At 32.7% G+C, this 18,335-nt stretch overlaps 1 protein-coding gene across 1 annotated transcript; it reads left to right on the top strand.

Annotated features, from left to right (window-relative positions):
* Nucleotides 1–12,200: 12,200 nt before the first annotated feature.
* Nucleotides 12,201–14,440, top strand: LOC107928723 (uncharacterized). Its single transcript, XM_016859983.2, has 4 exons — nt 12,201–12,753; nt 12,836–13,030; nt 13,144–13,229; nt 14,131–14,440. Exons 1-4 carry the CDS (start codon nt 12,676–12,678, stop codon nt 14,174–14,176), a joined length of 405 nt encoding a protein of 134 aa, XP_016715472.1. The 5' UTR covers nt 12,201–12,675; the 3' UTR covers nt 14,177–14,440.
* The last annotated feature ends 3,895 nt before the right edge of the window (nt 14,441–18,335 follow it).

Below are 18,335 nucleotides of genomic sequence, written 5' to 3'. Positions count from 1 at the left end.
TTTCTTGAGGTAAGCTTCTAGCGGGGAGAATGTTTTAGAAAACATATGGAACGGAGTGCGCTCTACCTTCCAGAAGTGACTCAAAATCCAAACATTTAGCAACTGCACGCATCCAATAAATCGTCCTTCCCCTTTTCTTCGACAACTACTCAGGGACCTGAAGGTCTCGGCTAGGATGGTCGGGACAGGGTTGATTCCTTGTTTTAGCCTTTCGAAGAAATCTACTACTGCAACTTCAAGATGTCCGAGAACTTTCGGGAAAATAACCAAACCGTAAATAGCCAAGGCGAATAGATTCACCCTTTTCAGCATGTCGGGATGGTTCAGAACCAAATCTCGTAGGGAAGACCATGGAATGCAAATGGTTTCATTCTTCTTTTTTATCTTTTTTTCGGCCCATGCATCAGTCATGTTTGTCAGTCTTACTAACTTTTTCTTGAAGGTCATCGGCTTAGGCTCCTTCACATATATTTTGCCAAATTGTATATTGTCGATGCGGAGTAAAGCAGCATTCTTTTCTATGGTTGGAGTCATGTCTTCTTGATTGAAGGTGAAGCACTGATAAGCTGGGTCCCAAAATCGAACCATGGCTTGAATTAACTATTCGTCTACACGGATGGTGATCAAGTGAGCTATATCTCCGTACTTCTCAGTGAAAATGCCTCTAATGTCTGAATCCCACTGATTCCAAATTCGAACCAAATCCTCAAGGTTATTTTGGCGAACATTTACAGTTATATGTTCGGGCAAATTGGCAACACACCCTTCCACTAGACTATCCCCTTTTTCTCTCTGAGTTTTTAGAGACCAGTCCCGAACCACGGCATTCTTCTCTGTTATTTGTGTAATTGACTCCTCCATCAGAAACCCGTTTTTTGGCAACCAACCTTTAATCAACACCTTCCTAATATGATGCCTATGATGCATGCTGAAAATAAAAATAAAAACAAACTTGGTGAGTAAACACAACAAATATAATTTGAGAAACAAATTAAACTACCCAATCCAAATCTTTTGTATAAACAGTGTAAATGAATGGTAAAAGGCATTTTCCCCGTGTACTTATTTTGGTGACTATAAGTGGACAGAGGTTTGGCATGGCTCTAATTGGATAGCTCGTATGGTTCATTATATGCAGTCTCGGTTCCAGATAGGTACTCTAATTGCTCGTACTATCATCTGCTAAGAGTAGTACGAAGCCTCGGTCATAACCCATCACAGGCTCACGAGTTCAATTCGAGGGATTACATTTACTTATGCCTATGCGGAGGGACAAGTTAACTCACGAAAGCATAAGTCATATGTAACCCGAAAGTATTCACTAGCCTGTGCGGAGGGACGAGTTAACTCACGAAGGCGTAGCGTTTACTTTCACTTAAACGGACGGAGCCCGGGTAGGGAGCTCATGTTATGCGAAAATGCAAGTGCACGGTGTGTGGGGAAAAACTTATAAACCTTTACGTTTTACTTAAAGAAACTAAACCAAAATTAAAACCATAAAAATTGAAAACTGAAAAACAACCAAATAAGCAAGTTAGAAGAAATATTTACAACACGATACAAATGCATGAATTTTGAAAACGAGATTTTCGGATCATGACCAAATATTTACTTTGAACAAGGAAATTTGAAAATTTTGACAAAACGTGTTTGATTCCAGACACGACTCTCAAAAAGGAAATCCCCAGCGGAGTCGCCAGCTGTAGCGACGTAAAAAAATTTAGTTTCGCTTGGTCGCTAATTGTGGCGATTTATTAAACATTTGAAAACCAACTTTCGATTTTATTAACAAAGGGGTCGCCACCGATCCTTTTTTATAGGTGTGATCGGACACCTAATAAAATTATTTTAAAACAAAAAGAAGGCCGAATTTAGGTCTACGTGAAAGTCCAGAGAAAAATTGGGGTTCGGGAGTCAGTTACGCGCGAGGAAGGTATTAGCACCCTCGCGACGCCCAAAATTGGTATCTCATAAACATGTGTTGACTTGATTTTCAAAAATACGAGTTCAATATAATATTTAATCGTGATCCGATTGAAAAATGAGAATTTTTAGTTTTCGACTTTTTTAGAAAGGGTGTCCCGTTTTTTAACACAAGCCGACGAATTTCACCCAACATAGCGATGAAATCGATGACTTAATGTTAAAATCGGTACATTGCCTTATTCTTAAAATTAAAATGTAAAAAGTTTCTAAAATGATAGTAAAAAATCTAAGAATATTATTGTAAAGAATGCGAATAGTGATGTGAATAATATAAAATATCAAAATATCAAAATATTAGAATAATAATAATTAATATTGACAAATAAAAAAACAAAATAGAAATAAAAAGTGTACATAATATATATTAGAAATAACAATGAGGTTTAAAAATAATACTATTAATAATACTTCATAAATATGTACATATTATAACCCTTTTTTAGAATAATAATTAAATATACGAAAATAATATTATATACACAAAAAGGTATATATACACTTATGGTGAAATATATGTACTAACATTAATAATAAGTATAATCGGAATAAAAATAAATACAATAATATATACCCAATATGGTATTAAAAATATGTATATGTATAATAGTATTTCGGAGTATGTACATGAGACAATATAAAGTATATACATGGAAATATACAAGAAGTATACAACTAATAACATTAAGAATATATATAATATAAATATAATATATACAATATATACATATGATAAAAAACTATTAATATGTACATGTATATCTACATACACATTAAGTAAAAGTACTAATGCTAACAATATTAATAATAAATAAAATAATAGATATATATGCATATAATAGTAAGAAACGGAACATAAAGAAAATATATATATAGCTAAATATAATATAATAATAACAATATATAAAAATAATAGTGATAACAATATTACATATATAACATGATTAATATTTAAAGCTAAATTAAATAGCAAAATAATATGAAATCCAAGGTAAATATGAAAAATAAATGAAAAAGAAGAGAGAGGGAAGAGAGAAGGGAGGGGGGAAGGTAAATCCGGCCAGGGGCCGGTCACTGGCCGACCGTCAGCCGCCGTCCGTCACCGCTGCCGGCCACCGCACGTGGTGGCCGGAAAAGGTAATTTTTTTTATATTTGTTTTGTATATATATTTTTATTATATCTTTTATTATGATGTATATATATAGATTAATAGATTCGAAAAAGGAAAAAAAAATAAAAATAAAAATAAAAAAAGAGTAAAATAAAGAAGATAAAATCACCTTTAGGTATTTTTTGAAGATAAATTCTTTGTATTGATCAAAATTCCCTCCTCCCTTACATGATTTTTGAATGGCTTTTTATAGCCATCTTTTACATGATTTTTTATTATTTCTTTTTCTATTTTGTAGGTGGTGGTAGACAATGGATATCAAAAATGGGAGGAAAAATGGGGCAAGTGGGAAAGTAGCTAGGTGGCTAAGGTTTCTTGGTTTTTTTTTGGGGGGGGGTTAGGTTTTTTCTTTTTTCTTTTTTTTTGGGTTAGGTTTTTTTTGGGAGGGCTTAATCGGCTTTTGAATTGGGTTTAATATTTGGGTTTTGTAATGGGTTTGGGTAGATGTAAATGAGTCATGGGTTAAGGGTTTTAGTGGGTTTAGAGGTTTGGTTGGGTTTTGATATAATCGGGCCCGGGCAATTTGGGCTTCTACAAGTACATTGATGAAAGAATTTTTAAATTGAGAAAGTGAATGAAATACCCTATTAACTAATCGGGCTGAGTCGGATATAATTGGCATGCCATAGGATCTGGAAGTGTACGAGATTTGCTAGCTTTACCGATCAGGCACTTTATGTGTCATATTTCAGGCACCTCGTGTGTCATGTCAGGCACCTCGTGTGTCGTTTTAGGCACTTTATGTGTCGTATACTGATCAGGTACTATGTACCGTTTTAGGCACAATGTGCCGTACTGGTGTTTTTGAGTTAGAATCCGTGTATCCGTCAAAGCCCAGGTTTGTTAATAGGGGTAAATAAGTGAAATGATAAATCGAATAAATTTGATTGATCAAGCTATTGAAATGAAATGAGAAATTAAATTGAAAATTGAAAATTTAGATATGGGATTGAAAATATAAACCAAAGGTTCATGAAATGATTGGAGTTCGAATTGATGATATATGATGCCATTTGATGAATTGAAATGTGATTTGAGATATATGAATCTATGTGAATAGAGAAAGCTATACCGAATAGTAAGTGAAAGAATGGAGTAAATAATAATGAATTTATTTAAGAAATGAACAATTATGTTATTGTGTTTATTATATGATTTGTATAAAATTTATATGGTAAGTAGTTGAAATTTATCTATGAAATAAATAATCGAATAATTGTAATTGTTATTATGATCTTAAGTATTTGTTTTATTATTAAATGTTCGGATTATAGAAATACCACTAAGTATGCCTATACTCAGCGTACGGTTTGTTTCTGTGCACAGATTAAGTAAAGATAGAACGTTGAATCAGTATCCTAGGCCGATCCCGAATTCAATAAAGTAAAGTGTGTTAATTATTGATAATGGCATGTACCTAGGATATCTTATGTGTGTGTGTCATTTTTAAATTGTAAATGTAAGGATGAAATAAATAAATTTAGGTTTGGTTATGGTATAAAAGAAGATTTGACTAATTTGGTATGAATTTGAATTTTTGTGAGACAATGTCAGATTGATTTCGGAATTCCCTATTCTGAATTGGGAAAATCATTAAAAATTGTATAAAAATAATTATGGACTATAATTTATATTCTTAGAATCTTTAATGAGTCTATTTTCAAGAGAAATAAATGGGAACATCATCCCAGTCCTGTGCTATGAGATAATTAAATTTTAGTAAAGAAAGGTCAAAGCTGTCAAACAGTAGACCAGGGGTAACTTTGAGGAATAAACAGTACTAATTGGCTAAACCAAAAAAATTCTGAAAATTTTATGGTATAAAGGTATATGAGTCTAGTTTCATGAAAAATTAACGGAACTTAATTTGGAGTTTCGTAGCTCCAGATATAAATAATTTAGTGACTGTTGTTAAAGAGGACAGCTTTGACATGAACATAAGAAAATAATGAAATTGTGCGTAATTATTCTGTAAACTCCGGTAATGCTCCATAACCCTCTTTCAGTGACGGTTTGGGGTTAGGGGGTGTTACATGGAGTCTTGCCGAAGGTTTCTTATTTCGTGGAGGTGGAGTCTTGGCAAAGCTTGGGATATGTGTAACATCACTCTCCAATCGAAGGAAAGGTTATAAAGTGACCTTTCTTAAGATAAAGAATGTCAGTGAGGTTTATGTGTCATAGGCGAGATCTAATTGATTTAGGAAAATGTTGTTATATCTCTTTCTTAAAAAAAAGGTGGAAATTCTTGTGGAGTTTGTTTATGATTAAATTACTTTTGTGAAACTTGTGTGAGACCTTGAAGGCAAAGTGTAACACACGAAGTATGAATGCATGAAACCTTAAAGGCAAGTATAAACATCTAATGTGGTCCTAGAAATGATTTTTACCAAAAAAAAAGCTAAACAATCTTGAAGAGACTTTGTCCCTAAAAATTAAAGTGCTCGAGAAGGTGGGGTATGTCTAGAAAAGCTATACCATAATTAGCGCGCAATAACCCTTTGAAAGTTGAGTGCTAGGTGAGGCTGTGTTACCTCATTCTGTACCTGGAGTGCTTTAGGAACTAAAGTATTTTTTTTAATGAAGTAGAATGATTAAGTAGTTTAAGCATGAAGCTTTAGTAGATTCTTAACGAACTATGCTAAGAAAGGGAAGCATGCCTTGAATGCTAAGTATCTAAGAAGTCCAAGTATACCTTAAAGATTAAATATAGTAGAGCTTACCTTGAAAGTAAAGGTTTTTTTATTATCTGAACTTGCCTTGAAAGTAAAGTTTTAATAGAGCGAAGCTCACCTTGAAGGCAAAATTGTAATAAAGCGTAGCTTGCCTTAAAGGTAACCAAGCTCACTTTAAAAGCAAATCTATAATACGGTCAAGCTTTCCTTGAAAGCAAATCCTAGTTTTTTTTTGAGGGGGGTAAGGGGTTCACGGATAGGTCATACCAATTTTGGGTTAATTCCTACCTAAATGACTTCCTAAGGTCGTCAATCCTAAGATTTAAGTTCTTCCTTTCCCAAATAGTTGATCCGCTGAGAAAACCTTACATAACAATTAATTGATCACACTTTCATTCACTAATCCCCTATAAGAGGATTAGTTCCTCATGGTGTAACGCCCATATCCCGTCTCCGTTGCCGGATTAAGGATCAGAGTGTTACAAAATCAAATGGAACAATTTATCTTGAATCAAAACAAATATTCAATTAAAATACAAACATATAATAACTCATAAAATAATTATTCACATGTGCTTTATTTTAGGTTTACAGGGCTCTAAAATAAGATTGAAAGTATTCAGGGATCAAATTGTATCAAAACATAAGTTTTTGGAAAAACTTAAAAATTTGGAAAACAGGAGTCACACGACCATGTGGCTAGGTCGTGTGACACAGATAAGACCGTGTGAACATTCGAAGTGGAAGCACACGCCCATGTTATAGATTGTATAACTCACTGACTTGGTTCATACGACCGTGTCACAGACTCTATGCTAGCCCTTGTAACTTTTTGACTTGGCTCATACGGCCATGTCGCAGGCCGTGTGCTAGCCCGTGTAACTCACTGACTTGAGACACATAGTCATGTGGGATAACCATGTGTGGAACATGGCCGTGTGACAGTCCGTGTCCCAGGCTATATGCTTCCAAATTCACTCCTTAAACAAGCTAAAATCAAGCCAATACTTCCCCAACAAGGTACACATAAAACAAAAACCATTCCATGACCAAAACAAACAACATCTTACACTTAAAACATATCAAAATTTTACCTAGACTTCTAACCAATGTACGATTCATAGGTACCTCAATTATAAGCCAACAATAAACCAAAACTTTATCCATTAACACACCTCAATCAAAATTCATAACCAACCATACTATTATCTTCTATTAATCCTAATAAAGTTTACCATTCAACATCATATAACATAATCACAAATACTAATGAACTTTTTATATCTTCCAAACCTCTAATGTTAACTTTCTTACAACAAAACCTATATACATGCCACAACCCAAAAAATGATATAAAAGCTACCAAGAGTAAATGGATAGTGTGAGTTTTGATGTCGATCCTTAGAGTCGTCTGCAACCGTTAACTACAAAAAAACATGAGAAAAATCGTTAAGCTTAAATGGCTTAGTAAGATCATAGTGTAAATTCTACTTGAATTGCTTTTAATAAAGGAATCACTTAAATATTATAACATGATAACTAAAATTCTTAATTGCTTTGCCTATAAATTTCCAAGAACTCATCATAACTTGAATATGTCCACTCCATGTAATTATTCATATCATTCATTCAATTTCAGCATTATCCAGTTTAAATACTCAAACTTTATTTATTTTCAAAGGTATCATACATGGAAAAACAGGGGCACCAAAGTGCAATCAGGAGCACGAGTGTGCAATCAGGGGCACCAGAGTGCAGTTAGGGGTACAAATGTGTTATCAGAGGCACTAGAGTGCATTCAAGGGCACGGATGTGCAAATAGGGACACCAAAGTGTTTACAGGGGCACAATTGTGTAAACACGGACACTGAAGTATTTTTAGGGGCACCGAGGTGCAATGAAATCACTTCACATTTTCTTATTCGTATTAAAACTCATTACAGTCTCATACAATTCCTTTCATAACCAAGAAACACTACTGATAATTACTTTTCAGTGTCATGTATATATATGTAATACTTGTATTCTTAACAATTATACTCACATGTACATTCAAAGAAATCAACTAACAAGGTAATAACCATATAAATTACAAGTCAAACACATTAAATAGCAAATAACTATGAACTTACCTCTAAAGCACTTCTGGTTTAAACACAGGGACTACTTTGCAATCTTTCCTTTTCCTCGGTTATTGTCTTTTTTATTCAAATCTTGATCTATACAGTAACTAAATACATCCTATTAAATTCACATACATTTCACATTCAATTCAAGGCATATTACCCTTAAATTTTTATTATTCACACATTTTCCCTAAACTTTTACATTTCTCTCAATTTAGTCCCTAAACTCAAAAATCCACATTTGACAAAATTTTATGATTTATCAGGCCAACTGAAATTTTACCTTTCCATATTTAGCCCACTTTTATTCTAATTTCACAAAATTTCCTTATCAAATCTAATGTTTAATCAATTCAATCCTTTAATAAAAAAGTAATGAAAACCACTTTATAAATTAATCATAATCAACAACTAAAATTTCCATTTCATCATTTAACATCTAAAATAACAAGAATTCATCAATGAAAACATCTATAATCTTTAACAGTTACAAAAACGAAGGTTCGGGCTAGCAGGACCTAGTTACAGCGATTTCAAAATTATAAAAAATTACAAGGAACATGTTGGAAATTACTTACATGCAATGAGCTATGGTGACCGAACCTTCAAGCACCAAAAATTGGTGTTCCTCCCTTTACAATCAGTGATGAAGAAACAATAAAGATGATAACATAATTTGTTATCTTTTGTTTTTATGTTTAATTTTTAAATTACCATACCACCCTTTAATAAAACATTCTTTTAAGCTTAAACAATACCCATTACTGTCCATTAACTTGTTTTATGACATAATTTCCATATAAATCTTCCTTTAAATAATAGTTAAGCCATCTAATCACTATAATTCAATTGTAGCTAGTTTTACATCTTTTACAATTTGATCTTTTTTAATTAATTAATTAACTAAACATGAAAATTTTATCACCAAAATTTAATACGAACATAGTGTAACTCTATAAACATTAACTAAACCATAAAACACAACTTTACATGTCGAAATTGTGGTCCCAAAACCACCTTTTTTGACACCACTGAAAAACGAGATATTACACATAGAATCCATACACACAATAAACTTGATAAATGATATAAACATAAAGAATAAATCAAGAATAAGGTTTAAGAAAATCTTGATTATATTTGATTGATGAAGGTGCAGAAATCCGTAAGAGTTTGATCACATCTATAAATCAAGTTCTCCGAAGAACACGAATGCAAATAAACTGAAAATAAACCTAAAGCTTAAAGAAAAGAAAATTGAAACTAAAATTACAAATAAAATTATGAGCTACAAAAACTGTGTCTAAACAAGTGTTAAATGAACCTATTTATAAAGTTAGGGTTGGTCGTCGTCCTTAACCTTGGGTTTGTTGACGTTTTTGTGTTAATTTTCATTGTGCGTACAAAAATGCCCTCAGCTCATAAATTGTTCTTGTACATGGCCGGTGTTGTGATACCTAATGCTTGTGTCACAATATTGAAGTTAGTATCCTTTGGCTCATATTTAGCTTCAGGGGCGTGTCACGACACTAAAGGCAGTTTTGAAATTCTTGTATTCTACTTCTTATGTTGCGACATTGGACTTCCCGTGTTGTAACACAGCGACCAACCTTGAGCTATTTTGGCTTTGAATGATGTCCTGCACACTCACTAAGTACGTTAACTCACCCTTAGGCCACATTCGGCCACTAAGGTCATAAAATGATTTAATTTAGATTTTTTATTGAGTTAAAACTAAAATAGAAAAACTAACTAAAACATAATGAAATTGTTTATATTCGAGCTCCTTAAGTATGAAAACTAGTTTAATCTGCTACACCGAATTACGACAGATCACCTTCCCGTATATATATCCTGAAGCATGAAAGCGATCATTCTTTCTCTCTAAGAAAACCCTAACATCACCCAACCTTCCCCTTCCTTCTTCCTCTTTTTTTCCTTTTCCCTTAATTCCCTATTCTGGCTCCCTACCTGCCATAGGTGAACTGACCCTCCAATAACCACCACATTTTCCCCCCAACTCTTCCTTGTTGATTCCCTATATCAGCATATCTTAATGCTACATTTGGTAGAAGTATTATTTTTCATCATGTTTTAATATATGAGTTAGTAATAAACTAATTTTTAGCCAAACAAGTGACTTGTTTTTGGAAAGAAGAATCTTTTTTCTTATTTTGAAAAGCTTTTATTTTTTAGGCATAATGACTTGTTTGGCTCTCCAATTTTATAAAAAAAAAGGTTATTCTAGCTTTTCATTTAATTTTTGCCTCATTTAGCCATTGAATTTGTACTGTTTGTTAAATCATCTGTAAAATGGATTGACAAGTTAACATTTGTTAACATTATTGACGTGGTATACATGTGGACTGCCACATAGATGGCACATCAACAATTACTTTTTTTAATATTTAAAAATTAAAAAAAATAAAAATTATAAAAATTGTAAAAATTATTAAATAAATTATTAATGTTACTAAAAGTATAATAAAAATAAATTTTTTTTAAATTTTAAAAAATTAATTTATTACTGACGTACACATAAATGTCACGTCAGTAAAGTTAATAGATGTTAACTTTTCTATCTAATTTGCGAGTAATTTAACAAAGTAGACTCAAGGGCTAAAAGAAATAAAAAAATTAAATGGAGGATTAAAGTATTTCTTTTTATAAATTTGGAGAACCGAATAAGTCATTAAACTTATTTTTTATAATAATTATTACTTATTTTTTTAATTTTAAATTTAAATTTGTACTAATTAATTTTTATTTTATATCTATCATTGTAACCCATAAATAATAAATAAACTTTGTATCATATTATTATATTAATAACCAAATAAAACATAATAAATATATTTTGATTTTATGTCCAGCCATACCTTGATTTCCTAAAAGGAAAGAAACTTATTTCGGTGGCACATATAAAAAATCTTTAAACATCGCACGAGAGCTTAGGAAGGGAAAATGAACTCGCGCGCACAACATCTACGAAAAGTTGACAGTATTTTTAATGAAGTTCATCGATTGCAGGAAGGAGGAATTTATTGCAGTATTTTTCGACTGATGTTGTGCGATAGCGCGAGTCTATTCTCGTTCGAGTACAGAGGGGGAATAAAAGACTTACAGAATATCATTTTGGGGGGGTTTTGTGTTTGGGTTATCAATTAATCCCAACCGCACTCAAAGTTAGAATTAGAGGTTGAAATCGAGGAATGTTTTTTTTATTGATGACCCGATATTCTGTAATACAAGCTTTGCAATAACCTCGCAAAAGTACTGTATAATCATGTTTTCAATTTCTTGCTTATCGTACGTAAATTGACTCTTCAATGATCACTTTTTTAATTTTTTGTTCATTATACGTGAATTGACTCTTAAACCATTATTATCTTTTTCTCTCAAATTTTTTCTTGTCAATATCGTGTATCAATATATCTTAATATTATGTATAGTAGGAGTATTATTTTTCACCATGTTTTAATAAATGAATTAGTAATAAATTAATTTTTAACTACTTAAATGACTTATTTTTAGAAAAGAAAAAAGAGTTTTTTTTTCTTATTTTGAAAAATTTTTATTTTTTAGACCTAATAATTTATTTGAATCTTCATCTTTATATACATATATATAAAAAGGTCATTTCAATATTTTCTTTAAATTTTCGCCTCACTTAGCCATTAAACTTGTACTGTTGTTAAATTGCCCATAAAATAGATTGAAAAGTTAATAAAAGTTAACTTTGTTGATTGATATTCATGTGGACTGCCACATGGATGACACGTGCACAATTAATTTTTCATAGTTAAAAATTTAAAAATTATTAAATAATTTATTATTATTATTAAAATTATAAAAATTATAAAATATAAAAAATCATTTTTTATAATTTTAAAAAATTAATTAATTAATGACATGACATATATATGAATGTCGCGTCAGTAAAGTTAATCGACATTAATTTTTTTATCTATTTTGTAGGTGATTTGACAAATAATAAAATCTCAAGACTAAAAAGAGATAAAAAAAATTAAATGAGGACTAAAATGATTTTTGCTTTGTATAGTTTGAAGACCAACCGAGTCATTATACCTATTTTTTACAATAGTAGTTACTTATTTTTTTAATTTTAAATTTAAAATTCAAGTGTATTATTATATTAATAACCAAATAAAATATATTTAATCTAACCACTCTTTAATGTACAGACATAGCTTAATTTCGTAAAAGAAAGAAAATTGGGTGGGACATACAAAAAATTCTTAAAACATCGCACAAGAGCCCACGAAGAGAAAACGAACTCGCGCGCACAACATCTGCGAAAAGTTGACAAAGCTTTTTGTAATGAAGCAAGGAGGAATTGACAAATTGGTTTGTTTTACACAATTTGACTGATCAACAGCGTCGGCCTGTCTTTTTGGGTTTTTGGTTTTTTTAATTGATGTATATCGTGCGATTCTCCAAATTTTAGTTCACAATCGCGCGACTAAAGAGCGATCGAGCCAGCTTCCTTCAGCATGTGGGGCCACTTGCATTTTTTCTACCAAATAATAGTAAAACGCGCGATTGCTTGCTGTTATCGACCGATATTGTGCGGCTATCGATAGTTTTAAGTTTTTTATTTATTTTCTTGAGGATTCGCGCGATTATATATGGTAGAGGAGGAAATGTTTGCATATATTAATTTTAAGGTTTTCAGGAGGAAAAACTTTTGCCTCTGAAACTATGGCTCCGTTCTCTTTACGTAGCCGTCTTCAGGCTTCTGCGCTAAGCAAGAGGCGTCTCAAATCCAAAGCCAAGCATGTAATTATAATTTTTTTCGGTTGCTCTTTTTGCAAATTTTCGTTGCCATATCTTGCTAATTTACAATTGATATGGGGATCAGGGGAGGAAAGGGATGAAGAACATGGCGGAAAGCTTCAAAAGATTGAAATCTGAAATGGAAGAAATAAGCGAGGAACAAAAGAATATCAGGGAAGGGCAAAGGCAAGTTAAAGAAAAATTCGGAATCATCGAATCCGAGTGCGAGGAATTGAAGAGGGAAACTAGGCTCATAATCCAGCAAAGTGCGAGAACTCAGGTTAAACTTGCTCCTTTTTCTTTAGTATATTACAAATTGTGGGAAGGATTTCATTAGCAAGGCTCTTCCTTAGATCTTAGGGCAGCTTTAACCATGTGATGGGTTGTTGACAGGTTAAACTTGCTCTTATGTTCCGCATACTGAAAGCAAGGGAAGCCGGCGAGTTGAATACCGCTGCCACTCTCACTGAAATGCTCCGGTTGGTAGCTTAACTACTAATTCATTATAAATCTGACATTGAATCTGTATATGTTTTTATGGGTAATTTGTTAAATTGTATTAAGAAAGACACAAAATCCTTATAAGCATGATGAGGAGCTCCCAACCGCACTTTACAGGGACCAAATGAATGGGATTATCATTTGATATATTGGAACTGATGGAGCTTTTTAACTCACAGCCAGTCTAAAAAAGTGCTATATGTTTCATTCATTCATTCATTAATTAATTTGTAAATAGACAGTTTTAACTCTTCTGGAATTATAAAACCCCTGTACCTGATATTGGAAGGAATGGGTTCATTTTTGTTGAGGAGGAGGAATACTTTTTTCCATGTTATAGTTTACTCCGGCTACTTTGCTCCTTGGTGCTTACCTGAACTGTTGAAGTAATGGCATAGATAATACCAGGAACCAGTCCTTGAATCATTTCAGTCCTAATCTCTTGGAAAATTTGATCTCATGCCCTGAATCATCATCCTGTGCGAATAATTGATGCCAATCATTTCCCAATAGAAAATCCTTTGTCAAATGATTCTGCAGTTATGGTTTAAGTGTTTGACCTTCGTTGCATATATTCTTGGCTATGTATAAATTAAACTGCAGTTTCTGGAAGTAACTGCCTCTAGAAGAGGAGCAAAGAGACGGTAATAATATATACATACATACATACATACATGCATATATATATATTTGAGGACACCCTCTTGAAGTCTTGAACTCCCTTTGAAACGATTGTTTCAAAAATTAATTATACCCTTCTGTGACACAACACTCTTTAGATATAAGTTAATGATCCATATGCGCAAGAGCAGTGAACTGCATTTCTACTAGTATCAAGAGATTCATTGTGTTTGAGATTTCTGCCCTTTGTTCATGCAGTGAAATAGTAGGAAGAGAGAGGGAGGAAAGCAAAGCTGACATCTGAATGACTATGATAAGCTTCTCGGTGCAGCTGCTCCAAATGTTAAGAAATAAAAGTGTGTGACAATTAAGCGCGTGTTATTAAGTACTGCAACTTATATTTCCTATCTACTTCGTTTCATGTTTGGTATGTTAAACTTTGAACTTATCAAACCTTTTTTCTGTTGTGTGTCTAAGGTTGAATAAACAAAATCTGGTGACTTGAAAACAACAGAAGTTAAAAGTAAACTAGTTATTGTTATGCTGAACATATACCTTAAATTGCCGACATTGTGCATTGTCTTGTTTGCTTTGTTTTTGTACATTGCTCTCATTTCTTCTGTTTGCAACTAGCAGTTGATTTACTTTAACATTTTATGTTAAATTTAGTTACATATGTACTCAGTTTATCCACTCTTCCCCCGCCCCCCCCTCCAGTCATACTTTTCTTCACTTTCATCTGGCCAATTAAAAAAATTGAAGAGTTGAGATGAGCACAATTATGTGTCATATTAATGGATATATTATTTTTGTTTTGATATTATTTTTCAAATAATCAATTAGATTAAATAGGTAAAAATTAAATCCAAGTAATAGGTTCATTGGCTGAAGTGGGTTCATCAATGCTCGATACAATGTTTGATTCATAGGTTTCCCTGTGTGGTAGTGTAGAGTAGCCTGTGTATATGGTTGTGTGAGTTTGAACTTGAATTGTATAAAAAAGGTCAAAATTATGACTTCTTTTGGTATTAGGAAAAGGGCGAAGCCCTAAGTTATAGGAATGGCAATGGGACGGGATGAGATAGATTTTTTCTCGTCTCGTCTGGAAACTTGTTGACGTGAATTGAAACTTGCTCGACCCCGACTCTTAAAGAAAAAAATTGCTCAAACTCAAACCCAAAATTTAATAGAAGACTTGATTCCGGCCCTCCTTGTCTCCATTTAAATCTAATTTAATTGTTTTATTTTTATTTTAAAGCAAACAAGAATACATTTTTAATTGTTTTATTTTTAATTTTGAAGCAAATAAATTTTTTTTTTGGGTTTAGACTTAATACATTTATATGTCTATTTGTTCAAAGCAAAAACTAAATATATGTGTATATATTAGGGGTACTTTGATTATATCTTGAGGCGGGTTTGCCTCAAACCTCACTCGACTATTTTACTAATTTCACCCAATTTAACTCGCTTTGAACTTAATTTTTCAAAATAAAAATAAAAATTGACCTTAGTTTTTTTTCCATTCCTAAGTTACAACAAACTAAAATTAAAAACATTTCTCTCGTATGAAATCCCCATACTATCACTAAGTAGTTCGTGTCAAACAGTAATCAGTGGGGCATAAAAGACACAAACTTGTCACGAATCATTGCTGAAGATCCTCGCCGTGTATTTAACTATCAAATTTGTTTACTCGAAGACATGATTGTATATTCACATCCCATTGTCTTTTCTTCAATTCCTAGACGCTTCTAAGGAAATTCTATTGGCATATTTGGTCATTCCATTAAGCATATTTACTATTGATTGGTTACTTGTCTTAAACACGATTTTGCTGAAGCTTATATCCCATGCTAATATTAATCAATTACCTCTCATGCTAGATTTAATCTATTGTAAGACGCCCACAATTTATTTGGGTGATCAAACAAAGTCTCACATTTCTATTGAAACCAACAATCCAAATATGGTTTGAATTGCGAAGTACTCCTCTTATGTGCAGAAGTCATAATGCTTTTTTGATTATTCCATCAATATTCATTTTTATCCAATCCAATTCAATGGCAATTGTAACATTCAGCTGATGGGTTGAATGATCGACCCTCTGAGATTTCAACTATCAGCATATGCAAAATAATTTAATAACCACACAACAGTTCCTTAGTGTTTTACCGTGAAATCACAATATATATATAAACGAACTTTTGATAATATTTATCTTTTTATAGGGATCTGTCAATTTATCCTTATACGTCAAATTATAAATTGAACTGAATTTAAAAAGTTCTTATCCATATGCAAAACAGAAGTTTAAGGCTACAAGTTGTCCCAATATCTACACATGTTACAAAACGAAATGTGACGTGCTCATACTAGACTTTAAGGATTCTAGCTTAGTTTCCTTGTTCCTATGAACAACAGTTTAGATTACCTGAAACATGGTAAGTTCATAAGGGACTCAGTGAATTCTAAAATAAAGTTACTTCCCTTTTTATTTCAAAATTAAGAATTTGTCATAGAATTCGCTTAGACAAAACTTGTGTAATCATATTCCATAGCTTGTGCTTAGGTTTGATCAATATAGAGGCACAATACTTAATGTATGAGAATTTCTTCTATGAAAGATCATGAAACATATAGTCTCTTCGTACAGACTTGTTGCATATAATCTTAGAAGAAAACCTACTGAGGAGAGAGTAAATTTGGATTACTTGGTCGACAATCCTGTGGACACTTTCTTATGGATTTCTAGATGCGGACTTTTATAAGCAAACTCATACATGTGAACTCGTAGAAGAAGAATTCATAGATATGGTAGACTTATAAATGTGACTTCATTTAAGAAGATTCATAGATATGGCAAACTTATATATGCAGATTCATAGAAGCAGATTCATAGTTATGGTGGTCTTATACTTGCGAATTTAGAGAAGAAAATTTATAGATATGGCAGACTTATACGTGCGAACTATGTCATAGACTTTGTATGGTGAAGTCTCACATCTAACTTTGACAGAAAACCTAGAGAACAAGTCTAGTGGGCTTCCATAAATTTCATACACCATGGCCATGGACTTGCTTATAAGCATGAGGCTTTAGCCCTTAAACTCTGCAGAGTCTCATATTTGAAAGAACCCACATAGGGTTATTATATACATGTGCGCATATATCTCCGTACAATTCAATCGAACCTTCGCAAAACCAAGAACATGTGGCACAAGGTGCACAATATGACATTTTTTCATCTTTCATCCTCTATTACATACCTCTATACTCCGCATACATTTATTTTCATGACTAACAATATATTAAGCACTCAACTAAACATACTGTTAAAATACAATACAGATCATGCCAACATATCACCTATCGGACCATATCAATGATATTATCTTTAGAAATTACTTTACCAGTGACAGTTCATCAAATAAGAAACTTGTACATACAACAAGACATGCATATATAGATCATCACTTTGCATGATTCAACCATACGATAACATCCCACAATAATCAAAATTCTCATCATTAGCAGAACATGAAACAAACATACCACAACAACACAATACTGATATACTGTAACACCCCTAACCTTTATCTGTAACACCCCTAACCCATGTCCGTCGCCAGAATAGGTTAAGAGGCATTACTTAATCCATAACACAATTCGTAAATAATCGAATAACATATATTATCTGTTTGCAGTAATTCTCAATCATTCACATTTATTAAGATCATAAAAGCGAATATACAATACTTAAACGTACATTCAGGACCAAATTGACAACATGTAAAAGTTCCAGAACTTATAAGAATTATCAACTTTTAAAAGGTCACAAGCCCGTGTGAACAGGCAGTGTGCCTCACACGGTCTAGACACGCCCGTATGTCTAAGCCGTGGCAAAACAGGGTATACCTACTAACTTGCCCACACGGCTACAAGACATGCTTGTGTGCCTTGGCCGTGGTTAGTCTGACTTACAATTGTAGGGTACCCCAAGGGACACACGACCGTACAACATGGCCGTGTGTCGCACACGACTGAGACACACACACGTGTCCCTGCCCGTATGGACAAAAATAGGCCATTTGAATAGCCAATTTGCCACCTAAATATGAGTCAACCTACAAGCAAAGAATCAAGCATATTTGCACCACCAATTCAGCCAATATTTATGCTAAAACAAAACCCTTTCATATCATATAATAGTCACCCATATTCGTACTCATAAACCTTACCAATTCATGCCAAACATAAGGTAATATCATACCAAAACATTTCCTTCCATACATCATTCAATCTCAAGTTAAACTTACCAAAACTTACCAACTAAAACATACCACAATTGCATATTGCCATCACATACCATGAACTATTATCAACTATGAGTTCAAGCACAAATTAGCCAAGTCACATGGCTAAGTATATACATCACAAAACATACTTCCACAACTACTAAC

Source organism: Gossypium hirsutum, chromosome A12 (assembly GCF_007990345.1).
Source record: "Gossypium hirsutum isolate 1008001.06 chromosome A12, Gossypium_hirsutum_v2.1, whole genome shotgun sequence".
Classification (NCBI taxonomy): Eukaryota; Viridiplantae; Streptophyta; class Magnoliopsida; order Malvales; family Malvaceae; genus Gossypium; species Gossypium hirsutum.
Note: the sequence above shows the minus strand (reverse complement) of the source record. Positions and strands in the feature narration are given on the sequence as shown.